This window comes from Moschus berezovskii, chromosome X, assembly GCF_049115385.1.
Source record: "Moschus berezovskii isolate FMDL1 chromosome X, NW_MosBer_1.0, whole genome shotgun sequence".
Lineage (NCBI taxonomy): Eukaryota > Metazoa > Chordata > Mammalia > Artiodactyla > Moschidae > Moschus > Moschus berezovskii.
This window is the reverse complement of record NC_142488.1, coordinates 43,289,925-43,312,051: the sequence shown is the minus strand read 5'-3', so window position 1 is coordinate 43,312,051 and position 22,127 is coordinate 43,289,925. Positions and strand designations below refer to the sequence as shown.

At 43.8% G+C, this 22,127-nt stretch overlaps 1 protein-coding gene across 1 annotated transcript in view; it reads left to right on the top strand.

Moving 5' to 3' along the window:
- Nucleotides 1–13,480: 13,480 nt before the first annotated feature.
- Nucleotides 13,481–22,127, top strand: part of DIPK2B (divergent protein kinase domain 2B) — a 48,338-nt gene continuing 39,691 nt past the window's right edge. The window contains exons 1-2 of the mRNA XM_055438401.2: nt 13,481–13,879; nt 19,306–19,570. Coding sequence (XP_055294376.2) covers nt 13,647–13,879; nt 19,306–19,570 — 498 coding nt within the window. The 5' untranslated portion in view covers nt 13,481–13,646. The remainder of the gene's footprint in view (nt 13,880–19,305; nt 19,571–22,127) is intronic.

Here is a 22,127-nt window from a genome sequence, read left to right as displayed (position 1 = left end):
GGTTTTGATCACAAAACAAGCAGAGTAAGCAGCTATAGCTGGATTGACAAAAACCCTCAGCCGCTCTTGGAAAACTAACTACAAATGTACTTTATGACATCAATAATACCATGTCCCACTGGGAAAGAAAACATAGCCCAAGCCTCAATTCCTCATCCTGAGCTTTTCCTATTATAGGAGGACTCAGGCAACCTAAGACTTTCACAGGAAGACTGGTTAGGTAGAGATCATCTTAGCATGTCTGAGGGGATGTGAGGAACATGAGCTTTGAAAGTTTCTGCTAGAAAGTGTTCCTTGTTCTAAAGCTTGCACAAAACTGCATACTATTGCTTTCTCTTGGAATTTCATAGAATGTTTTGACATTTCAAGAGCTCTAAAAAGCCCTGCAGCAACAAAACCACAACAAAAAACACAACAGCAACAAAAACCACATTTATGCAATCAGAGAAGCTATTGTTCTTATAAAACCTATGAGCATTCTTACGATGTGCTTTTTCATAGAACACACTTCAAGAAACACTGAGGGTCATTCACATGTATCTTCCCACTCAGAAGTTCCACTTTCTTTTTAATCATTTATTTTATTGAAGTATAGTTAATTTACAATGTTGTGTTAATGTCTGCTGAACAACTAAGTGATTATATGTATGTGTATATATATATATATATATATATATATTCTTTGTGACCCAGTGCCCCATTGACTGTAGCCCCACAAGGCTCCTCTGTCCATGGAATTCTCCAGATAAGAATACTGGTGTGGGTAGCCATTCCCTTCTCCAAGAGACCTTCTTGACCCAGGGATCGAACCAATGTCTCCTAAATTGCAGGCAGATTCTTTACCAACTGAGCCACCAGGGAAGCCTATATATACATATTCTTTTTCATTATGATTTATCCCAGGATATTGACTATAGTTCCCTGTGCTATACAGAATGACCTTGTTCATTCATTTTATGTATATCAGTTTGCATCTGCTAACCCCAAACTCCCTGTCCATCCCTCCCCACCTCTCTCTCCTTCAACAACCAAAAGTCTGTTCTCTATGTATGTGAGTCTGTTTCTGTGTCCTAGATAAGTACATTTGTGTTATATTTTAGATTCCACATATAGGTGATATCATATTATACTTGTCTTTGACTTATTTCACTTAATATAATCTCTAGGTCCATCTGTGTTGCTGCAAATGACATTATTTCATTCTTCTTTATGGAGCAGCTCAATTCCTGATGCTGAGTCAACCTGGAGGACAACGTTCTCAGAAGATCAAGGTGGCCCCAGGCCCGTTTGAACTTGACATTGACAGCAGCCTGGGGCAGAGCGGTGAAAGTCCTTCCCCTGAGGGGAGCAGCCTGGTATATGTAGGGTGGTGCTCAATAGACTGAGCCCAGATCCCTCGGTTTAAGTCTAGAACAGGAATTTCAGAAGAAGCACAAAGCCCTAAAAATATTATATGCCCCACTCCATATATATATGCTCTAATTCAAAATAAACTCAACTTAAATTGTAAAATAAATACAAGGAAGCATAACAGAATTCTGAATGGTTCCATAATAACAACTTCAATATTTGAATTGCTTGTCCCCAGATTAATACTCCTGCTCTGCCGAGTGCCCCAAACACTAGTCCTGTCAGCATTCCTACCCCAGGATCTGCCACTTGTTTATTCCAAGTTCATCAGTAGACCTTTTTTGGCTCCAGCTAAAATAGCAAAGGAAGTTAAACTAGTCTAGAACCTAGACGTCAGATAATTGCTATGATTACTTCCAGCTCTAAGATGATTCTGTGATTCTTCCTGCTCTATTAACCAGCCCTGAGATTAGAGGATGAGAGGCTTCCCCAAAGCAATTCCCAAGGTGCCCACGGTAGGACACACTGCTGGCTTCTCACCAGCAGTTGGAAACTGTGGATGTCCAGTCCACCTGCCCTCAGTGCTTCCCTCATTCCCATCCTGACTGATGGCATCCAAATTCAAACACTGCAGCACGTTGCCTGAGATCTTCCTCTGACTATTGACAGCCTGTATGAGGCAGGCTGGAACTACCATAGAGTTAATATCCCCGAGAGCAGCCCTCAATCAATGGCGGCTGAGAGTTGGTCTATAAACACCCCCGCTCTCTGATCCTCAGTTGGAGTAACTCTAACGTGTGTGCTCTCCACTATCTCCCAGAATTCCCCAGCAGGACTGAACCTCAGTTGTCCACAGTGGTAGTTAACTAGGCAATATACTCTTTTTTGGCTTCTTTCATTTCCCTATCTTTGCTCCCTCCTCCCCAACCAGTATTTCCTGAGATCACCTCTCAATCCTCAAAGCCTTGTTTCAGAGTTTGTTTCTGGGGAACCCAAGCCAAGACACTGCTAGCCATTCATTTCCCCATTTTCTTCCCCCACTAACAACACCTTGTTTTACTTTAGCTGTCTACCCTGCAAGAAAATGAACTCCTACATGGTAAATTCAGTCCCCTTCCCAGTGATGAGGTAGCTTGTGATCCAGTGCCAGCCAATGAGATCTGAAGGGAGGATTGGAGGATTCTGGGAAACAATTTCTTGCTCTAAGAGATGTCTCCTGTTCTTCCACTGGGAGTTGATATGTCTGAATGTGAATGCCCCAAACTGCAGCCATCGATTTATGACCAGGGAAGCCAACCTGGAGGGAAAACTGACTCACTTAACATGCAAAGTGGAGAGATGGCAAGATCTTGTCTCTTTTTTAATTATTTATTTATTGGCCACACTATGTGGCTTGTGGGATCTTAGCTCCCTGACCAGGGATTGAACCCGGGGCCCTCAACAATGAAAGGGCAGAGTCCTAACCACTGAAGATCCTGTCTCTTTGATGTGTTTGAGCTTCTGGAGCCCACTAAATCACTGGACTTTTTACATGAGGTAATAGATTTTGTGGTATTTAGACAAATTTCAGGGGACGAGATGGTTGGATGGCATCAACAACTCAATGGGCATGAGTTTGAGCAAGCTCCGGGAGATGATGAAGGACAGGGCAACCTGGTGTGCTGCAGTTCATGGGGTCACAAAGAGTCGGACATGACTGAGTGACTGAACAACAACATTAGGAAAATTCTGTTGCTTGCAGTTAAAAATACCCTATCTGATCAACCTTCCCAAAGATTTCAGGAATAAAACCAAAGGCTGTTTTGGAACTTTGCCACTTGAAAAATTAAATCCTGCATAATTTCTAACAGATGTCTTAATAACAGGGACTGGTTCAATAAATTATGGCACATATCATATATCCATGGAAAATTCTCCTTTAAGAAAAATAATGACACAGAAAATTATTTCAGTGTATTTTTAAGTTAAAAAGCAAGTATGGTATGACAAAATGTTAAAGTTCATTCCCAGAACCATTAACATTTAATTTTTTTCATCCACTAAGTTTCTATTAAGAAGATGTATTGCTTTGAATACTTGGAAAAAAAGGACAGGATATTTGAAAAAGTAACCTAGGCTCCTTCAAGTGTTCCTTCTCTTTCTTTTCCGTTGGGTAAAGAAGCAAGTGTCCAGCGTCAAAGTACACATTGAAAGCAGAAAGTGATTGGAACTCTTTAAGAACCTAAATTTCAAAAGGTCAGCTTCATGAGCTGTTCAGGGCAGAGCTTTCACAGAAGTCATAAAAGATAACCATTTATCTTGCTGCAAGGGTTACAGGCAATGTAGAATGGCTTCCAACAGCCTGATGGTGATATCTAGGTTTGCCTTCCTGCCTGAGCCACTGACCAATGGGAATACTGCTGCTGCTGCTGCTGCTGCTAAGTCACTTCAGTCGTGTCCGACTCTGTGTGACCCCATAGATGGAAGCCCACCAGGCTCCCCCGTCCCTGGGATTCTCCAGGCAAGAACACTGGAGTGGGTTGCCATTTCCTTCTCCAATGTGTGAAAGTGAAAAGTGAAATGGGAATACTACAGATATATAAAAAAGAATACCTGATTGCCTGGTTTCAGGAGAGGTGGCAGGGTTTGAGAAACATCTTCTAGGAGCTAATTTACTAAAGAGGAAGTAGGGTTCTGTTTTTTGGTTTTGGGGTTTTTTTTTTTTTTTGGTTTTTTTTGCAAGATGAAAGGAAAACATCCAAAAAGGAAGCCAGAATAAGAAAGCAGAGAGAAATTAAAACCAGCCTCACGAGGGTGATGGTGAATGGAGAAAAACAACACAGAGTGAAGCAGGAAGAGAAACAACAGCCAAAAAGCCCAATGGCTGCAGCCTCTCCTAGGGTGAGCCCTGGACATCTGAAGTTGCTGACACTTTATGATAATATACAGATAGTCACAGGCGCCAGCAATTCAGGTCCCTGATGAGTAGAGCAAAGATGGCATCCCACATGATGGATTCAGAAGGATGCCATGTTCTTTGGGTATGTGGGCAAGGTGGAAAGCCTTCTGAAAACCCAGTGCTGCTTCTGCACATTTAGGAATGCAAGTTAGACTCCCTGAAACCATCAGGACAAACTTAAACCACATCTTAAGAGGCTTTGTCATAGAGCAGCTGCTACACTGTGTTACGCTTCAGAGGAACTGAGTTCAAGCTTCAGGTCTGGTAGGTACTAGCTGTGTGACCTTGGTTGTCCACTGTGGGCGTGCGTGTGTGCGTGCTGAGTCACTTCAGTCATGTCCGACTGTGCGCGACCCTATGGACTGCAGCCCATCAGGCTCCTCTGTCCATGGGATTCTCCAGGCAAGAATATTGGAGTGGGTTGCTGTGCCCTCTTCCAGGGGATCTTCCCTACCCAGGGATGGAGCCTGGGTCTCTTATATCTTCTGCAGTGGCAGGTGGGTTCTTTACCACTAGCGCCACCTGGGAACCCCTAGTTGTCCATTCAGTTCAGTTCAGTTCAGTTCAGTCGCTCAGTCGTGTACGACTCTTTGCAACCCCATGAATCACAGCACGCCAGGCCTCCCTGTCCATCACCAACTCCCGGAGTTCACTCAAACTCATGTCCATCGAGTCAGTGATGCCATCCAGCCATCTCATTCTCTGTCGTCCCCTTCTCCTCCCGCCCCCAATCCCTCCCAGCATCAGAGTCTTTTCCAGTGAGTCAACTCTTCGCATGAGGTGGCCAAAGTATTGGAGTTTCAGCTTCAGCATCAGTCCTTCCAATGAACACCCAGGATTGATTTCCTTTAGAATGGACTGGTTGGATTTCCTTGCAGTCCAAGGGACTCTCAAGAGTTTTCTCCAACAACTCTAAACTTCAGTTTCCTCATCTATAATAATTATTAGCTTTGCAGCCTTCATAAGTTTCTTATAACAATCTAGTGAAATAATACATGTGATAGTGCTTTATTAAACTACAGAAGTCTCCACACTGTAAGGTACTATTAGTGATTTTGAAGTCTTAGTCAGGAAAATCTTAAAGTGGGGAACTAGGGATGGTTAACATGCTAAGGGGAAAACATTTTTAACGATGGTCATCCAGAGCAGAAACACAAACGTATAGAGCAGATGGTGCTGACAGAGAGAAAGCTGAACACCATTAAGTTGTCATCTTTTATATCAAGGGAAACAATTTTAGAAAGAATTTTGAGAAAAGAATCAAAGCCCAAGAATGCTGAGGGAATTATGAGATCTCTTCCTTGGAACTTCATGTTAAACAAATTATTTTTGTTCTCCGCCCCCCCCCCCAAAAAAAATAAAAAACTTAGACATTTGATCCTAAGACCAATGTCAGGAGAGCATAGAAGAATCACGTTTGTGTCATTTGGGCCCTCCAGGAAGCAGACTCTGAGAAGCAGCTGAGAGTGCATGAGGTTTATAGATTTGCAGACGCCTGAAGGGAAAGATAAGGGGAGAGGAGGCAATTTGGGGCAGGGAGCACCTCAAACCATAATGCATCTCTGACAAGGCCTCAGCCACCCAACAGGGAGTCCTGGAGCACAGATTTCCCCTTTAAAAGGAATTCTGATGGGCAGGGGCAGCCAGACCTTACTACCTTCACTGTGCTCAGTCATTGACTAGGGGTTGCCCAGAAACAGTGTAGCCTCAGCTCAAAAGTTGAGCTGGATTCTGAAGTGCTAACAGTTGGTGGGTTAAATCCCTGGGTCGGGAAGATCCCCTGGAGGAGGGCATGGCTACCCACTCCAGTATTCTTGCCTGGAGAATCCCCATGAACAGAGGAGCCTGGCCAGCTACAGTCCATGAGGTCACAAAGAGTCAGACTCGACTGAACGACTAAGCACAGCACAACAGTTGGAGAGCATCAGCTAACTGCACTCTTCAGCGTGGATCTGCACCCTCTTCCATGAAAAGAGATGGAGCAGTACATCTCCACAGCTGCCACAGTGTTGACTAAGGGAGATGCCAGGAGATCAAATATATTCAGATATACTGGGGTTTTTTTTTTTAGGGTGGCCTCTAGAAAGTCTAGACTGGACTACTGAGCAAAACTACTGTTTGTGAGCACTTAACAACAGGCAATGGAGATCAGTAAAGGCCAATAAAGTGAAGAGGAACTAAAAAGCCTCTTGATGAAAGTGAAAGAGGAGAGTGAAAAGGTTGGCTTGAAGCTCAACATTCACAAAACAAAGATCATGGCATCTGGTCCCATCACTTCATGGGAAATAGATGGGAAAACAGTGGAAACAGTGTCAGACTTTATTTTGGGGGGGCTCCAAAATCACTGCAGATGCTGATTGCAGCCATGAAATTAAAAGACGCTTACTCCTTGGAAGGAAAGTTATGACCAACCTAGATAGTATATTAAAAAGCAGAGACATTACTTTGCCAACAAAGGTCCGTCTAGTCAAGGCAATGGTTTTTCCCGTGGTCATGTATGGATGTGAGAGTTGGACTGTGAAGAAGGCTGATCGCCGAAGAATTGATGCTTTTGAACTGTGGTGTTGGAGAAGACTCTTGAGAGTCCCTTGGACTGCAAGGAGATTCAACCAGTCCATTCTAAAGGAGATCAATCCTGGGTGTTCACTGGAAGGACTGATGCTACAGCTGAAACTCCAATACTTTGGCCACCTCATGTGACAAGTTGACTCACTGGAAAAGACTCTGATGCTGGAAAATGTTGGGGGCGGGAGGAGAAGGGGACGACCGAGAATGAGATGGCTGGATGGCATCACCGGCTCTGTGGACATGAGTTTGAGTGAACTCCGGGAGTTGGTGATGGACAGGGAGGCCTGGCGTGCTGTGATTCATGGGGTCGCAGAGAGTTGGACACGACTGGGCGACTGAACTGAACTAAACTGAACTGAAAGGCCAATAGGGTTCATCAGGAAAATACCTCCACCCATGGCTGATTCATGTCAATATATGGCAAAAACCACTACACTATTGTAAAGTAATTAGCCTCCAATTAAAATAAATAAATAAGTTAAAAATACCATAATAGCTCATCTCACTGTTTTGTTGTTGTTGTTATTGTTACTTGTTTCTACTGATTTTTATTCTTAAAAAAATTTTATTTTATATTGCAGTATAGCCAATTAACAATGCTATGATAGTTCCAGGTGCAGAGCAGAGCAACTCAACCATACATATATATACTTGTATCCATTCTCCCTCAACCTCTTCTCTCATCCAGGCTGCCATGTAACATTGAGCAGAGTCCCCTGTGCTATACAGTAGGTCCTTGTTGGCTATCCATTTTAAATATTGTTTATTCACTAGGTCATGTCTAACTCTTTTGCCATCCATGGACAGTAGCCCGCCAGGCTCCTCTGTCCATCAGATTTCTCAGGCAAGAATATTGGAATGGGTTGCCATTTCCTTCTCCAGGAGATCTTCCTGATCCAGGAATCAAACCTGAGTCTCCTGCATTGGCAGGCAGATTCTTTACCACTGAGCCACCAGGGAAGCCCATTTTAAATATAGCAGTGTGTAAATATCGATTTCAAACTCCCTACACTATTGGTGGAAATGTAAAATGGTACAGCCACTATGGAGAACAGTATGGAGGTTACTTTAAAAAAATAAAAATACAGTTGCCATATGATGCTGCAATCCCACTCCTGGGCATATATCCAGGGGAAAACATGGCCTGAAAAGATACACGCACCCCAATGTTCATCGTAGCACTATTTACCATAGCCAAGACATGGAAGCAACCTAAATGTCCATTGACAGAGGAATGGATAAAGAAGATGTGTACATATATACAATGTTTTGGGGTTTTTTTTTCTTTTATTGGGTTTTTTTTTTCAGTGCTACACAGCTTGCAGAAACTTAGTTCTCTTACCAGGGATTGAACTCAGGTCCTCAGCAGTGAAAGCACAAGGTCCTAATCACTGGAATACCAGGAAATCCCCTCATTTACTGTTTTTTACATCACTAATCTGACACACATACATCAGGAGAATGTTAACAATACAGTATAACCAGATTTCAGAAAGATATTTATTGAAATCTAAAGCCATAGCTTTATCATCAAGATGGAAATATGGGAACTGGGCAATAATTTAGTTGGGCACATTCTGATATTCTAAAGCAATCATGCCCATTGAGATCAATTAATAAGACACACATAGGCAGTTAATGTTTTAAATTCAAAGATCCAAAACCAGGATTTTTGTCTTCCAACACCAACTCTTCTTCCTCATTCGTGACATCTGTCAAGAATATTATATTTTCACAGACATCCAGGTATGAAAACTCTGAAATTCCGTGACTTCTTCCTTCTCCGTTATTCTCTTCATTGACTCAATTTCCAAGTCACGAAGACTATAGCTCTTATGACCTCTCACATTCATCCCTTTGCTTTCATTCCTTGGCCTTAGGCACTATTTCTTCAAATCAACTCCGTGTCATGGCCTGCCCAGTGTTGTTCATACATTAATCCATCCCACACCATTCACATTGACCTGCCATGCCAATCCAAATCATTGGCTTGCTAGCCAGGGCCTCTTCAGTGGGGTCCTTCATTTATGCTCCTCATCTTACCCTTTGCCCATGTGTCCCACCCCCTAATGACTCAGCCGGTAAAGAATCCCCCTGCAATGCGGGAGACCTGGTTTCCATCCCTGGGTTGGGAAGATCCCCTAGAGAAGGGAACAGCTACCCACTCCAGTATTCTGGCCTGGAGAATTCCATGGACTGTATAGTCCATGGGGTCGCAAAGAGGCGGACATGACTGAGTGACTTTCACTCACTCACTCCCACCCCTGGGATTAAACAAATCAAAGTACTGCTCTTACTGTGCTTCCTGCTGGCTGTTGGCTACCTTGCAGATTTCTTCAACCCTGAGTCACACATTTAAAAATAAGAAAAAATTTTCAACGTTTCTGAAATTAGGAAGCACCTTATATTCAAGACTATACAAAACTGTCAGGCTCAGAATTAAGGCAGAAGTGATGATAGGCTCCTTGCTGCCTGTGACTGAGAATTTCGCAATGTGTAAAAGGGATTGGTTCATCTAATTGTCATTGCAGCTGTATATTAACTTTGGATACCTCATTTTTACTTAAAATGAGGCAGCATATGCTATAAACTGCTCTGGATGCTTGAGGCAAAAGAGGGGAAGATCTCTGCCCTGGTGGAGCATATGTCATGAAGAACTGTTGCCAGGTTCTGAAGACTCTATCTGTCACAGGATCTGGTAGACTTTTAAGAGAAGATCTTTAACTTCTAGTGACAAATAACTCAATTAGGGGGAAAAGTGAAATTATGGTTCCACCAAATAAGTCATGAAAGCCCAATCTGTTATATTTTGCATGACAGAAATCATTTGAAGACAGTAACCTGTGTTTTGTTACCCTTGTCCTTTCCTCTTTCTTCCCCTCCCACCCCTTACCAGTTGAAACAGAGAGTTAGTCCCTTTCTCATTTGCTCGGAGGGAGAATATGGCAGGGAAGAAAGCAAATATGGCCTAAAAGAGAGGGAATCTTGGCTCTACTTCCTGGTGGTACTAGGAACAAAAGGGTAAAGTGAAAAAGTGAAACTGTCAGCCGCTCAGTTGTATTCGACTCTTTGTGTCCGCTTGAACTGTAGCCTGCCAGGCTCCTCTGTCCATGGAATTCTCCAGGCAAGAATGGGTAGCCATACCCTTCTCTAAGGGATCATCCTGACTCAGGGATTGAACCCGAGTAAGGGAGTGGCAAAATTCCAGAAAGAAAATGGTCTACATGCAATAAATGCTGGAGAGGGTGTGGAGAAAAGGGAACCCTCTTACACTGTTGGTGGGAATGCAAACTAGTGCAGCCACTATGGAGAACAGTGTGGAGATTCCTCAAAAAACTGGAAATAGAACTGCCATGCTGCTGCTGCTGCTAAGTCACTTCAGTCGTATCCGACTCTGTGTGACCCCTTAGACGGAAGCCCACCAGGCTCCCCCGTCCCTGGGATTCTCCAGGCAAGAACACTGGAGTGGGTTGCCATTTCCTTCTCCAATGTGTGAAAGTGTAAAGTGAAAGTGAAGTCGCTCAGTTGTGTCCGACCCTTAGCCATATGATCCAGAAGAGAAGGGAAGAACTCAAGAAATAACCATGATAACTTTTTCTAGCAATCCAGAATGGAAAGCTCAAAGTAGAAATCAGGTTGAATTATAAAATGTAAAGTTATATGTCTTCACATCTTAACATATAGACTGAAAATCTTACCTGCTATACTTGCCATGTCACTGAATTAAATGTACGAAAGAGACTGAGAATCATGTGAACATTATGAAAAGCAGTGAGTCCATGAAAACAGCAACTCAGGAAAATGTTCAGACTCCAAATGTGAAAAACACTTTCAAAATTTGGTCAGGATTCGTAAAAGGGAAGTAGCAGATACTTAAAGTTATATGGCAAATCTCGATCATTTTTAAATGGATACTTGATATCATGTTTCTTATATTTTTCCTCTAAAAAGTTGCTACTTCAATTGATAGTAGATATTACAATCCATGGCATTTTTGAAGTGAGGGAAAAAAATCTGTTTTTCATCATTCTGAGGAATTTCTGCTGTCAAAATCCTACCCATCAGCAACCAAAGTGTCAAAAACAAGGGATTTGTTAAATAATTGTGCTATACCTATATAGTGGAATAGAGTATGGTCTCATAGAAGAATATTTAATGAATGAGAAAATGTTAAAGTTAAGTAAATTTTTAAAAACCTCTGCGTGTGTGTGTGTGTGATATCTATAGGTCTGCTTCCAAAGTGTCTCTCAAGACCTCCAACCTTTAATGTTATCTTTTAGTCTAATAGGCAAATGGCACACCTGAAATGTCATCTCATATACCTCTTACGGGAGGTCTACCAGTACTAGGTTGATCAATCATTTGAGTTTTCCCAAGATTAATGGGTTACCTGAGATTTCAGGACTAATATCAGGACAGCCCTGGGCACACTGGAACAGCTGGTAACTCTAATCAGTGCCTGATATCAGGAGCTGAATCAAGCCCCTGGTGTAGCAAGCTGCTGCTGTACTATCCATGACCAACTTTCCTGAACTCTTGGCCCCCCTGTTGCTGATACCATCTGCAGGACCTAAACTAAAGCCTTGACGCAACAGTAAGTACAATACGAATGTGCGCTCAGTTGCTCATGTCTTTGCGACCCCGTGGACTGTAGCCCTTCAGGCTCCTCTGTCCATGGGATTATCCCAGCAAGAATACTGGAGTGGGTAGCCATTCCCTTCTCTAGAGGATCTTCCCCATCCAAGGATCAAACCCATGTCTCCTGCATTGCAGGTGGATTCTTTACCACTGAGCCACCAGAGAAACCTGGTGTAATATATGTTTTGTTAAATCACATTGAATCTAGAACATCATTTCTAGCACTTTCTCCAGGGATCTGTATTTAGCCCTGTTCCATTTTTTGGTATTTCTGTACTTTTTATAAATGCAAAAGACCTTGTTAAGATGAAAGACAAGTTACCACCTGGGACAAAATATTTGCAAGCCACCTAACCAACACAGAACTAGTGTCTAGAATATATAAAGAATTCTCACAACTTCACAACAACAGAAAAAACAAAAATGACATTTCATTGAGGAGGATATACAGTTAGCTAATAAGCACATGCATAACCATCAGAGAACTGCCCTCACCCTGCTCTTCCTACCAATCTTTAGTAAAACTCCCCAGTTCTTCAGAGGCCATCCCCAGCCTCCTCTTGTCTCCCTTTTCCCCTCTCTCAACCCAAGCCTGCCTTAATTAGCATGGCCATCTACCTCATGCTCTGGACCTTATCTTAGTGTCAGGAGGAAGGCCATCCTGGAGCATCCAGTCCCACCAAGTCAGCCTGGCCACTAAGAAGGGAGTAAAAGTCACTCAGTTATGTCCAACTCTTTGCAACCCCATGGACTATACAGTCCATGGAATTCTCCAGGCCAGGATACTGGAGTGGGTTGACATACTCTTTGCCAGGGAATCTTCCCAACCCAGGGATTGAACTGCACTGCAGGCAGATTCTTTACCAGCTGAGCCACCAGGGAAGCCCAAGAACACTGGAGTAAGTAGCCTATCCCTTCTCCAGTGGATCTTCCCTACCCAGGAATTGAACGGGGCTCTCCTGCATTGCAGGCGGATTCTTTACCAACTGAGCTAAAGGAAAAGGGATTTTCAGGTAAGTGGGGAGAAGGGTAGACACAGCTGGGTACAGCCACAAGGATCTTTCTGGTGCTTTCCCCATCACACCAGAGGCCATCAGGTCCTTTCCCCTCTTTTCTTCTCAGATAGGCAAGAGGAGCTGAAGCATAAACTCTATTGAATTTTTCTGTTTCCTAAGCCAGGGGTCCCCAACCCTTAGCCATTGACCAGAACTGGTCCACGGCCTGTTAGGATCTGGGCCGCACAGCAGGAGGTGAGCAGCGGGTGAGCGAGCCAAGCATCACCCATATTTACAGCTACTCCCCATCACTCTTGTCACTGCCTAAGCTTGGAAAACAAGCTCAGGGCTCCCATTACAGTGAGCTGTATAATTATTTCATTATATAGCACAATGTAATACTAATAGAAATAAACTGCGCAATAAATGTGATGTGCTCGAATCATCCCCAAACCATCCCCCGACACCCATTGTCCACGGGAAATTTGTCTTCCACGAAACAGTCCCTGGTGCCAAAAAGTTTGGGGACCCCTGCCCTAGGCGGTAAAAAGGCTTCACCTTTCAAATCAAAATGTGCTGCTTAATGGCTGGTGAACTGACTTCTAGTTCTTTCACAGCCAAATATGGCTGGTGAAGGGGCAGGCTGCATTATCCATGGCAGGGGGCCGGGGAGGGGTTGGGGTGTGTGTGTGTGTGTGTGTGTGTGTGTGATCCATAGGGACAGATACACCCAGAATTAAAACAGTGGAGGGTGGAGGCCTTCAGGATCCTTTAAAACTCCCAGGTGGAAACCAGGTCGGACATACATCCTGCCTGGACCTTTCCTGCACAGCCAGGATATCCTGTGTTTGTCAAAAGAACTGCATAGGGAGGCCCTGGCCATTGTCCATCCCGAAATCTGCCCTTCAGCCCCTCCCCAGCCTGTAGCAGCCGCCCGGGGGCAGAGGAAGAGTAACTCTGGAAACGGTTTTATCAGCATCCTCCACGGACTTCCTCACCTCCTCCCCAGCCTCATTAGCTCCAAGGTCCTTAGCATCCTCCAGTAGAAACCTGTGAAGCTGGGATGGGGTCAGCGCCCTAAAGCCAGCCCCTTTTCTTTTGCCAAGACTTGCCTCTGCGCAGCCCTAAGTGGGTGCAGCTGGAATCCTGAGCCTGCGATGGAGCCCCGGCTGGGGCCCAAAGCTGCCACCCTCCACCTGGGCTGGCCGTTCTTGCTGCTGTGGGTCTCCGGCCTGAGCTACTCTGTCTCCTCGCCAACTTCTCCCTCTCCTTCTCCGGTGTCCCGAGTCCGAACGAGCTACAATTTGGGAAGGACTTTCCTCGGTCTTGATAAATGTAACGCCTGCATCGGGACATCTATTTGCAAGAAGTTCTTTAAAGAAGAAATAAGGTCAGAATCTCAGTTGGATAACTCTGAGGGGCAAAATGTTGTTCCCTTCATGCGATGAGGTCCAGGAATTTCTTGAAAACAAGTCAGGGTGCAGTTTTTGTGTGCGAGCTGAAGCAAAGTCATTTAATTATAGTGGTAATGGGTTAAGGTTGGGATGGAGAGGAGGGAAGGTGTGAAGCCTAATTCCAGCTCTAAATGCTAAATCCAACATTCCCTTTGGAAGTGGGAGTGTAAAGTTTTAAAGTTTTCTTTTCCGTGAATGAAGTAGCCCGGGACTATTGAGTTTACCAAGTTCATTTCTCATAGTAGCAGGGAAATAAAATTTATAGAAAGCTTACTATGTGACGAATGTTTTTAAGCTACTGTTATTTTAGCCTCAAAACAATCCTGGGAGTTAGCGATTCACACCCATGATTCAGATAGTGAACAGAAACCTAGCAAGGCTCAGTGACTGGCTCAAGGTCACCACCTAACAAGTGGCATATCTGGGACTCAAACCAAAGCAGTTTGCTCCAAAGTTTCTGAATGAGTTTTCTGTTGTGAGCTGTTGCCTTGATCAGACGAAAACCTAAGTTTAATAAATCTCATGCACATGGCTCTCCCCAGAGAACGGTACCATGCTCTGGAATTCAACCCTGTCAACTCATGTTCAATGAACCTTTACTATGGCCAAGGCCTAGGACGTGCTATAATGACATTGCTATAACTCTGGTCCTTGCCCTCCCAGGGGGTTCAGGAGGTAGGGAACAGTGTTACAAATAGCAGTAAGGCCTGATCTGATGCAGGCCAGAAGTGAAGTGTAAAGGGCCTTGGGGAACTCCAGGGAAAGAATATTAATTCCAAATGGGGACTAGAGAAGGGCTTCTGAGCACAGCCATGAAGGATGATGTGCTGAAATTAAGTGGGAGGAGAGCAGCTTAAGGTAGAAGGATCAGCTCAAGCAAAGGCCCGGAGGTGTGCCTTCGTGGCTGGAGCATGGGGCCCTTGTGGAGGTATGGCACAAGGAGGAGGTTGCAAGGGGCAGGGGGCCCTGAATGCCATACCAAGGAATTGGGACCCTAACCTGTGAGCCAGTGGTCTCCAGCCTTTTCAATACCAAAGGCCCTTTGTAATAGACCTCTTCTCTTATGCTCTCCCCCAAGGCTCTGCCCCTGCCTTGTAAGATTTGGTGACCAGGCAGAAGGCATTAACTGAAAATAATTTTATGTTCAATCTATATTAACCAAAACTTGAGTATTCCATGAAGTTACTAAACAGAAATAACAAACAGAAAATACCAATAAAAATGTTGAACTTCTTTTGTGAGATGGCCGATATCACAGGGAGTTGAAATGAACTTTTCCTAGTAGACTGTTTTTTAAACATTTTTATTGGAGTGCAGCTGATTTACAATATAATGTTAGTTTCAGGCATATAGAAAAGTGAATCCGTTATCTATACACATACATTCATTCTTTTTTAGATTCTTTTCCCATATAGGTTATTACAGAACACTGAGTAGAGTTCTTTGTGCTACACAGCAGATCCTCATTAGTGATCTATTTTATATATGGTAGTGCATATATATGGGTTTCCCAGGTGGCTCAGTGGTAAAGAAAATGCCTGCCAAGCAGGAGACACAGGAGATGCAGTTTCGAGCCCTCCACTGGAAAGATTCCCTGGAGGAGGAAATGGAAACCCACTCCAGTATTCTTGCTTGGAAAAATCCCATGGACAGAGGAGCCTGGCGGGCTATAGTCCATGGGGTCTCAAAGAGTCAGACACGACTGAGCGCACACACACACATGTGTGTGTTGTGTATATACATATCCTATTATCATTTTTAAGGCATTTTGAATGTTGAAAAATTGAAAGACTTTCTTCCACTTGCAGGAGTTGTGTAGCAGGAAATGGTGAGGGTGTTACATAGGGTAGGGACAAGATGAGGCCAGTATTTTGCAAAGATCTTCTGGAAAGCAGTGTGCAGAATGACCAGGTGATGCAGACCAGTTCTCCTCATCCAAGAGAAAGATCATTGAGAACAAAGCCAGGCAGGAAGGATGCAAGTCAATTTAGCTGGAGACTTATTTTGTTGATCAACTCAGTGTGAGAGGAAAGAAAGATGGAGATGTGGAAAATGAACTCAAGAATTCCCACCTAAGAAATGGGATGAATAAAACCAGTAACACAGGGGAAGTGGGTGGGACTGATTCCTTCGAAAAAGAAGGCATTGAAAATATGGACATATTTTAAGATAGGAGGGAGGGAAATTAAGGGATTCACCTGAGGAAGAGCTCCAGATTCACCTCCTCCTCCAGATAAGTAAGCAAGAATATATGAATCTTACAGTCGACTCTTCACCAAGTGGAAAGAAATGAGGCTTTTCTCATCAGGCAAGTAATGGCCAAATTCAGGAAGCATTTCCCCAAATAGGTTTGTGTTCCAGTTTGAGTTCAGGATATTACTTCAGCTCCCTCAGAATTCATTTTCCACATGTGCCTGCCTGAAAGGGAAGTGTGCAGATCCAAGCAGGAAATCACCAGGCAGGGCAGGTTGGGGTCTGGAACGCTTCACGTTGAGAAGTCACATTCTCAATGCAAGGAAACTGAGGCCAGTGAATGGGTCTGGAAATGTAGACTTGTTTATAGTCCTTTTCTCTACATTGTAAATAGTTATTTCCGTATTTTAAAACGGATATATCTTTATTTTAGAATCTCCAGGAAATATCGATTAAAGAAAACACAAAGATCTCAGACAATTCCTCACCAAGGATCACCGCTTCATTAACATTTTGGTGTATGACCCTTACTACCTTTTTGCTAAGTGTGGATTAAAATTTTTTCAACAAAAATGTGAGCATATTATGCACTCTTTTGGAAACTTTTATTTAACAATATATCGGGAAAATTTTTCCACATTAACTATTCCCCACAATTTGATTTTTAGCAGTTTCATGGTATTCAATTGTATCAGTCAATCCTAACATATTTAACTAAATCACTGTGGTGGGACAACTAGGGTTTTTTGCACTTTATGTTATTAAAAACAGTGCTATGTTGAACCTCCTTGTGGTTAGACTTTTATGCATGTCAGTAATTAATTCCTATAACAAATTCTAAAAGGTAAAATTTCTGAGTCAAAAAATATAGTGAATTTTTAGAATTTTGAGACATATATGTATATATATATAAAAGGAGACTTCTTCTTATAGAGTTTACTTCTTGCACACTCAGAAATGTTTACTATTACTATTATTTTTGCTTTGTATATTCTGAGTTGAGCCCTTTTTTCAGACTTCTTGGCCTTTTGTATTTCTTCTTTGCTAAATGGTCTGCAAATTCATGCTGCTGCTGCTAAGTCACTTCAGTCGTGTCCGACTCTGTGCGACCCCATAGACGGAAGCCCACCAGGCTCCCCCATCGCTGGGATTCTCCAGGCAAGAACACTGGAGTAGGTTGCCATTTCCTTCTCCAATGATAAAGGACTAAGTAACAGCAAAGTGGTTCAGAGTACAAGCTCTGGACCCTTGAAAGCTACTTCCTCCAGTTCTTGGCTGTGTGACTTGGAGTAAAGCACTTAACAGTTCTGTGCCTCAGTTTCCTTATCTACATGATAACAGCAACACTGACCTCACAGGTTTGTTGAAAGGTATAACTGAATTATGGCACACAAAGTGTTTAGCAAAGTGATTGCTAAAGTGATTCATAAATGTGTATTTCTATTATTGTTATCTAAAAGAGCCACCTGGTTGTAGACCCTTAGTTACAGGCCCTTGGGGAGAAGTGGTTTGAATCCGCATGAACAAGAGCAGCTATGGGAAACAGACAGGCCTGCCTCAAGGCCCTAGGCCCTTCCTTATCCTCCCATGATTATCCTATCAATTCCCATGATTGTCCTAAAAATGCCAGTAAAATTGATTCCTTGCAAGTTTTTGGCATTTGGTCTTTTTAAACAGATTTGTGGCAATGTCCTGGAACAGAATTCTTTGTGCCTATTTCCATTGAAGTTTGAACAGTCCAGTATGGCAGAAGGTATTGACTGACAGTTTCTTAGAGCATCTTCTTAGAAAAGTTTGCAGTCTCTTAGAGTAACTGTGTCATATAAGTGAGAAAAAAAATACAATGCAGGGTGTGGAGCTAGTTCCTCGAAAACTCACTATCATGAGCTGGCCCAGTAATGCCCAATAATAAGAATTTAAAGAATAAATGAAGAATTTAAAGATTCTTATTGAAATTAAATTAAAAATGAGGTCCTTCTGTGTAACACAGAGAACTATACTCAATATCCTGTGATAAACCATAATGGAAAAGAATATGGGAAAGTATGTATATATACATGTAACTGAATCACTTTGCTATACAGTAGAAATTAGCACAACATTATAACTCAACTATACTTCAATAAAATAATAATTTTTTAAAAAAAAGAAATTAAATATATAACATAAACACCTAATTTTCATTTGCAGTATAACCCTCAATAATAATGAAGATTCACAATGTTTTTAGTGATTTTTCATACATGAATGAGAAGAAGATTTAGCGTTCTTTCCCGATGGAAATGTTGGCACACAGCTAGAAAGATGACTGGAGAAACGGGTCACTGTGGGGTGGGTAGAAAATCAGCAAATGGTAATAGGCCAGTGTCTCTCCCCTGGGGAGCATCTAGCACTATTGTGTGGAATCACACACCTCCTGGATCCCAGATAGCTTTGAGTCTGCTAACCCTTTAACAGCCACTGTTCCCTGACACTTGGCTGGGACCACTAACTTAAATCTCTGGACTGAAAGAAAAATTGATGGGGCCGTTTGGGGTTGGATATGAAGTGGGTAGTGCTCTCCCCAGTGCAGGACAATAAGCTTCTTCAAGAACTATGGTTTCAGATCTTCTCTGGTGGTCCAGTGGTTAAGACCCTGCACTCCCAATGCAAGGGGCCAGAGAATTAGATTCCGCATGCCGCAACTAGAACCAGGGTAGCAAAGGAGAAAGATCATGGGTTTTGCTGACAGAGAGCCCTGGGTTTGCACCCCTGCTTAGCCACATATTATCTGACCTTGGGCAAGGCACTTAAGCTCTGTAAGCCTGCTTCCCCATCTGTAAAGTGGGGATGGGACATGAGGAGAATCAAAGGTACCAACATGTGTAAAACTGCTGCCTTCACAGAAAGCTAGTTAAGTGAAGAAGATAAAGTTTGTGTCCGGTATGCAGATCCCTCACCTTTTCTGACATCACATATAAATTTCCTTAAGCGTGAGAAAACAAAAATAGTCTTTTGACAGAAAGAGCCTGGAGCACCCCAGTCTAAGGAGAAGAAATGGATCCGAACAGACATGGGCCCCTATGTCCCTGTCCCCGGGCTCTGCTGGCTCTGGCAGTGTGACTGGTCCCTGCCTAGTTCCTTCTCTCCAGCTCCCAGGCTGATCTGAAAGTGGCTGATCCTTTTTCAGGTTTGACAACAGGCTGGCCTTACCCCTCGGACCACCTCTTGACGACTTGCCTTCTTACTCTGCAAATTACTCAGATGATTTCAAAACCTGGCGCCCAGTGGAGATCTCAAGGCTGGTCAGCAAACAGCAAAACAAGATCTCAGACAGGAGAATCTGTGCCTCCGCAGCTGCCCCCAAGACCTGCAGTATTGAGCGTGTCCTGCGGAAGACAGGGAGGTTCCAGAAATGGCTGCAGGCCAAGCGACTCACACCAGACCTGGTGCGGGTGAGTGTCCTGGCTGTGGGGGACAGGAGAACGGAGAGTACCATTGCCAGCTCACATCTCAGTTTGTCTGGGCAAAAGGAATTGTAGTTTGTCTAAAGTGGAACAAAACAGTGTCATGAAACAATGTGGCTTGTGACAAGACAGGAACTAAAGAGGTTTCCTGGTGGCTCAGAAAGTAAAGAGTCTGACTGCAGTGCAGGAGACCCAGGATTAATCCCTGGGTCAGGAAGATCCACTGGAGAAGGAAATGGTAACCACTCCAGTATTCTTGCCTGGAAAATCCCATGGACAGAGGAGACTGGCAGACTACAGTCCATGGGGTCACAAAGAGTCAGACACGATTTAGCAACTTCACAAAGTGGTTTAGTTGTAGGGACTCCTCTCATTGTCATTCTCCATTCTCTCTGATGTGACCCTGAGGGACTCTTGGGAAAGAGTTCCTAGCTGCCATCTCTGGTCTGAACATCTGACGGGATGACCCTCACCAACCTTGCCCCCTCCCCCAAAAGGGCTTAGCTCGCCTACAATGTTTGCTAACCCCTAAACTGTCACTGTTCTTTTTTTGGAATATTCATAACGATTTTATTTTTAATTGAAGGATAATTGCTTTACAATATTGCATTGGTTTCTGCCATACATCAACATGAATTAGCCACAGGTATACCTATGTTCCCTCCCTCTTGAACCTCCCTCCCACCTCCCATCCTTTCCCACCCCTCTAGGTTGTTACAGAGCCCTGATTTGAGTTCCATGAGTCATACAGCAAATTTCCATTGTCTATCTTACATATGGTAGTGTATAAGCTTCCATGATAACTCTTTCCATTCATCTTACCTTCTCTTTCCTTCCCCTGCCCATGTCCATCAGTCTATTCTCTATACTCCATGTGACTGTCTTAGAAGCTTCCATATACATCCTCTTTCATGATCCAGAGACTCTACTTTGAAAATCAGCTTCCTTTTTCATCTCCCACCATAAAGAAGAACCAAACCTAAGTCACTGCGAAAGCAGACTCCAGTCACGCAGCTTCCTCCTCCCATTTGAGAGTTCCCACCCACTCCCACGAGTAGGCTGCCTTCAGAGCTTTGGTACATTGCCGGTGACATCTTACCCTGGGTTTGTCCCCTCCTGCACTGTTATTGCTGGTATCATCTGATTTTTATCCAAACCAACATAGTCATGTACCTCCACGCACATCCAGCCCAGCCCCTTAGGGCAGACAATGCCACCTCAAAAGATTGAGGAGCCACTCACCTTTAGCAAACATGAGAAAGAAGAACTCACCTCAATCTTCCTGCCATGATGAGGCTGGAGGATTTGGCACCACTCAGGGTCGTGCCAAGATTGTTTCTCGAACTCCCCAGACCACTAGCTCCTTCAAATGGGCACATAAGGCTGCCCAGGTAATTTTTGAGCACTAACAGACATTCCCTTTGGTGTGTTCAAGATGAGTCACCCAGAACAAAGCAGAATCGCTGACCCCTAGATATCTTAACCACGTGGCAGGACCATGAGACTTTGCCTTATGGTTGTGTGGAAACTGCTTAGAAATCAAGAGGAATCAAGCTGCTGGTAACATGGCCATCATCTGACACTGAACTTTACACGTGGTCCTTTTGTACTCTGTGCTTTACAAATCTTACTGGCCTGGAATGGGGAGAAAATAATCCAGAGGAAGTCAAGCTATTCCCAGGCTGGGGAGGTGGTAGCAGGACCCAGCCTAAGGGTCTTGGAGTTGGTGTGGGAGATAGGAATTGGCGACTCAGGTGGGAAGAACCTTATGGGAGCTACTCGACACTGGGCAGAAACAGAAAGCAGAGGACAGATATCAAAGCCCACACCATGGCACACACCCTAAGTGTAATGGCCTTGTGCCTCCTTGTGCACCTGCAGACACACCCTCTGCCTGCAGACACACCCTCCCTGCAGTGGCCTGGGCTACCCACCATCTGTCATTCTCAGGCTGGCCACATGGAAAGGACTAATACGAGACCTCCTGGGCTTTGCCTCAAATATGTTCTCAGGAACAAATAGGAGTCCCCAGGAAGAGTAAAACAAGATACACAAGGAATTGTTTCAGAACCCCTTGAAAATCCCATCACTTCTTCCTGCTCTCATTGTTGTCTGTTCCCTTGCTGACAGGCACAGTTCTCCCAAGTCACCGGCCCCAGACTATCTCCACCTGGGACCTGGACCATGTACCAAAGGATAGAACTTCCTGGTGCATAAGATACATTTGGGAGTCCACAGAAAGTGACTAAACTGGTCTTGGGCTTTGAACTAAGGAAGATTCCCTCTTTTCATTTCTAGACACTTCATAATGCAGTGGAGATTATCCTAGGGGGCCTAGAAAGTCCAGAGCAACCTGCCAGGTACATCTAGTGTCACCTACCTTGATGAGTACAGATGCTGTGGTAAAAGCAGAAGATCTCTGGGGACTGGAAACTGTGGTTGAGTCCTGAAAGTAAAAGTGTTAGTTGCTCAGTTGGGTCCAACTCTTTGCAACTCCACAGACTATAGCCCACTAGGCTCCTCTGTCCATGGAAGTGTTCAGGCA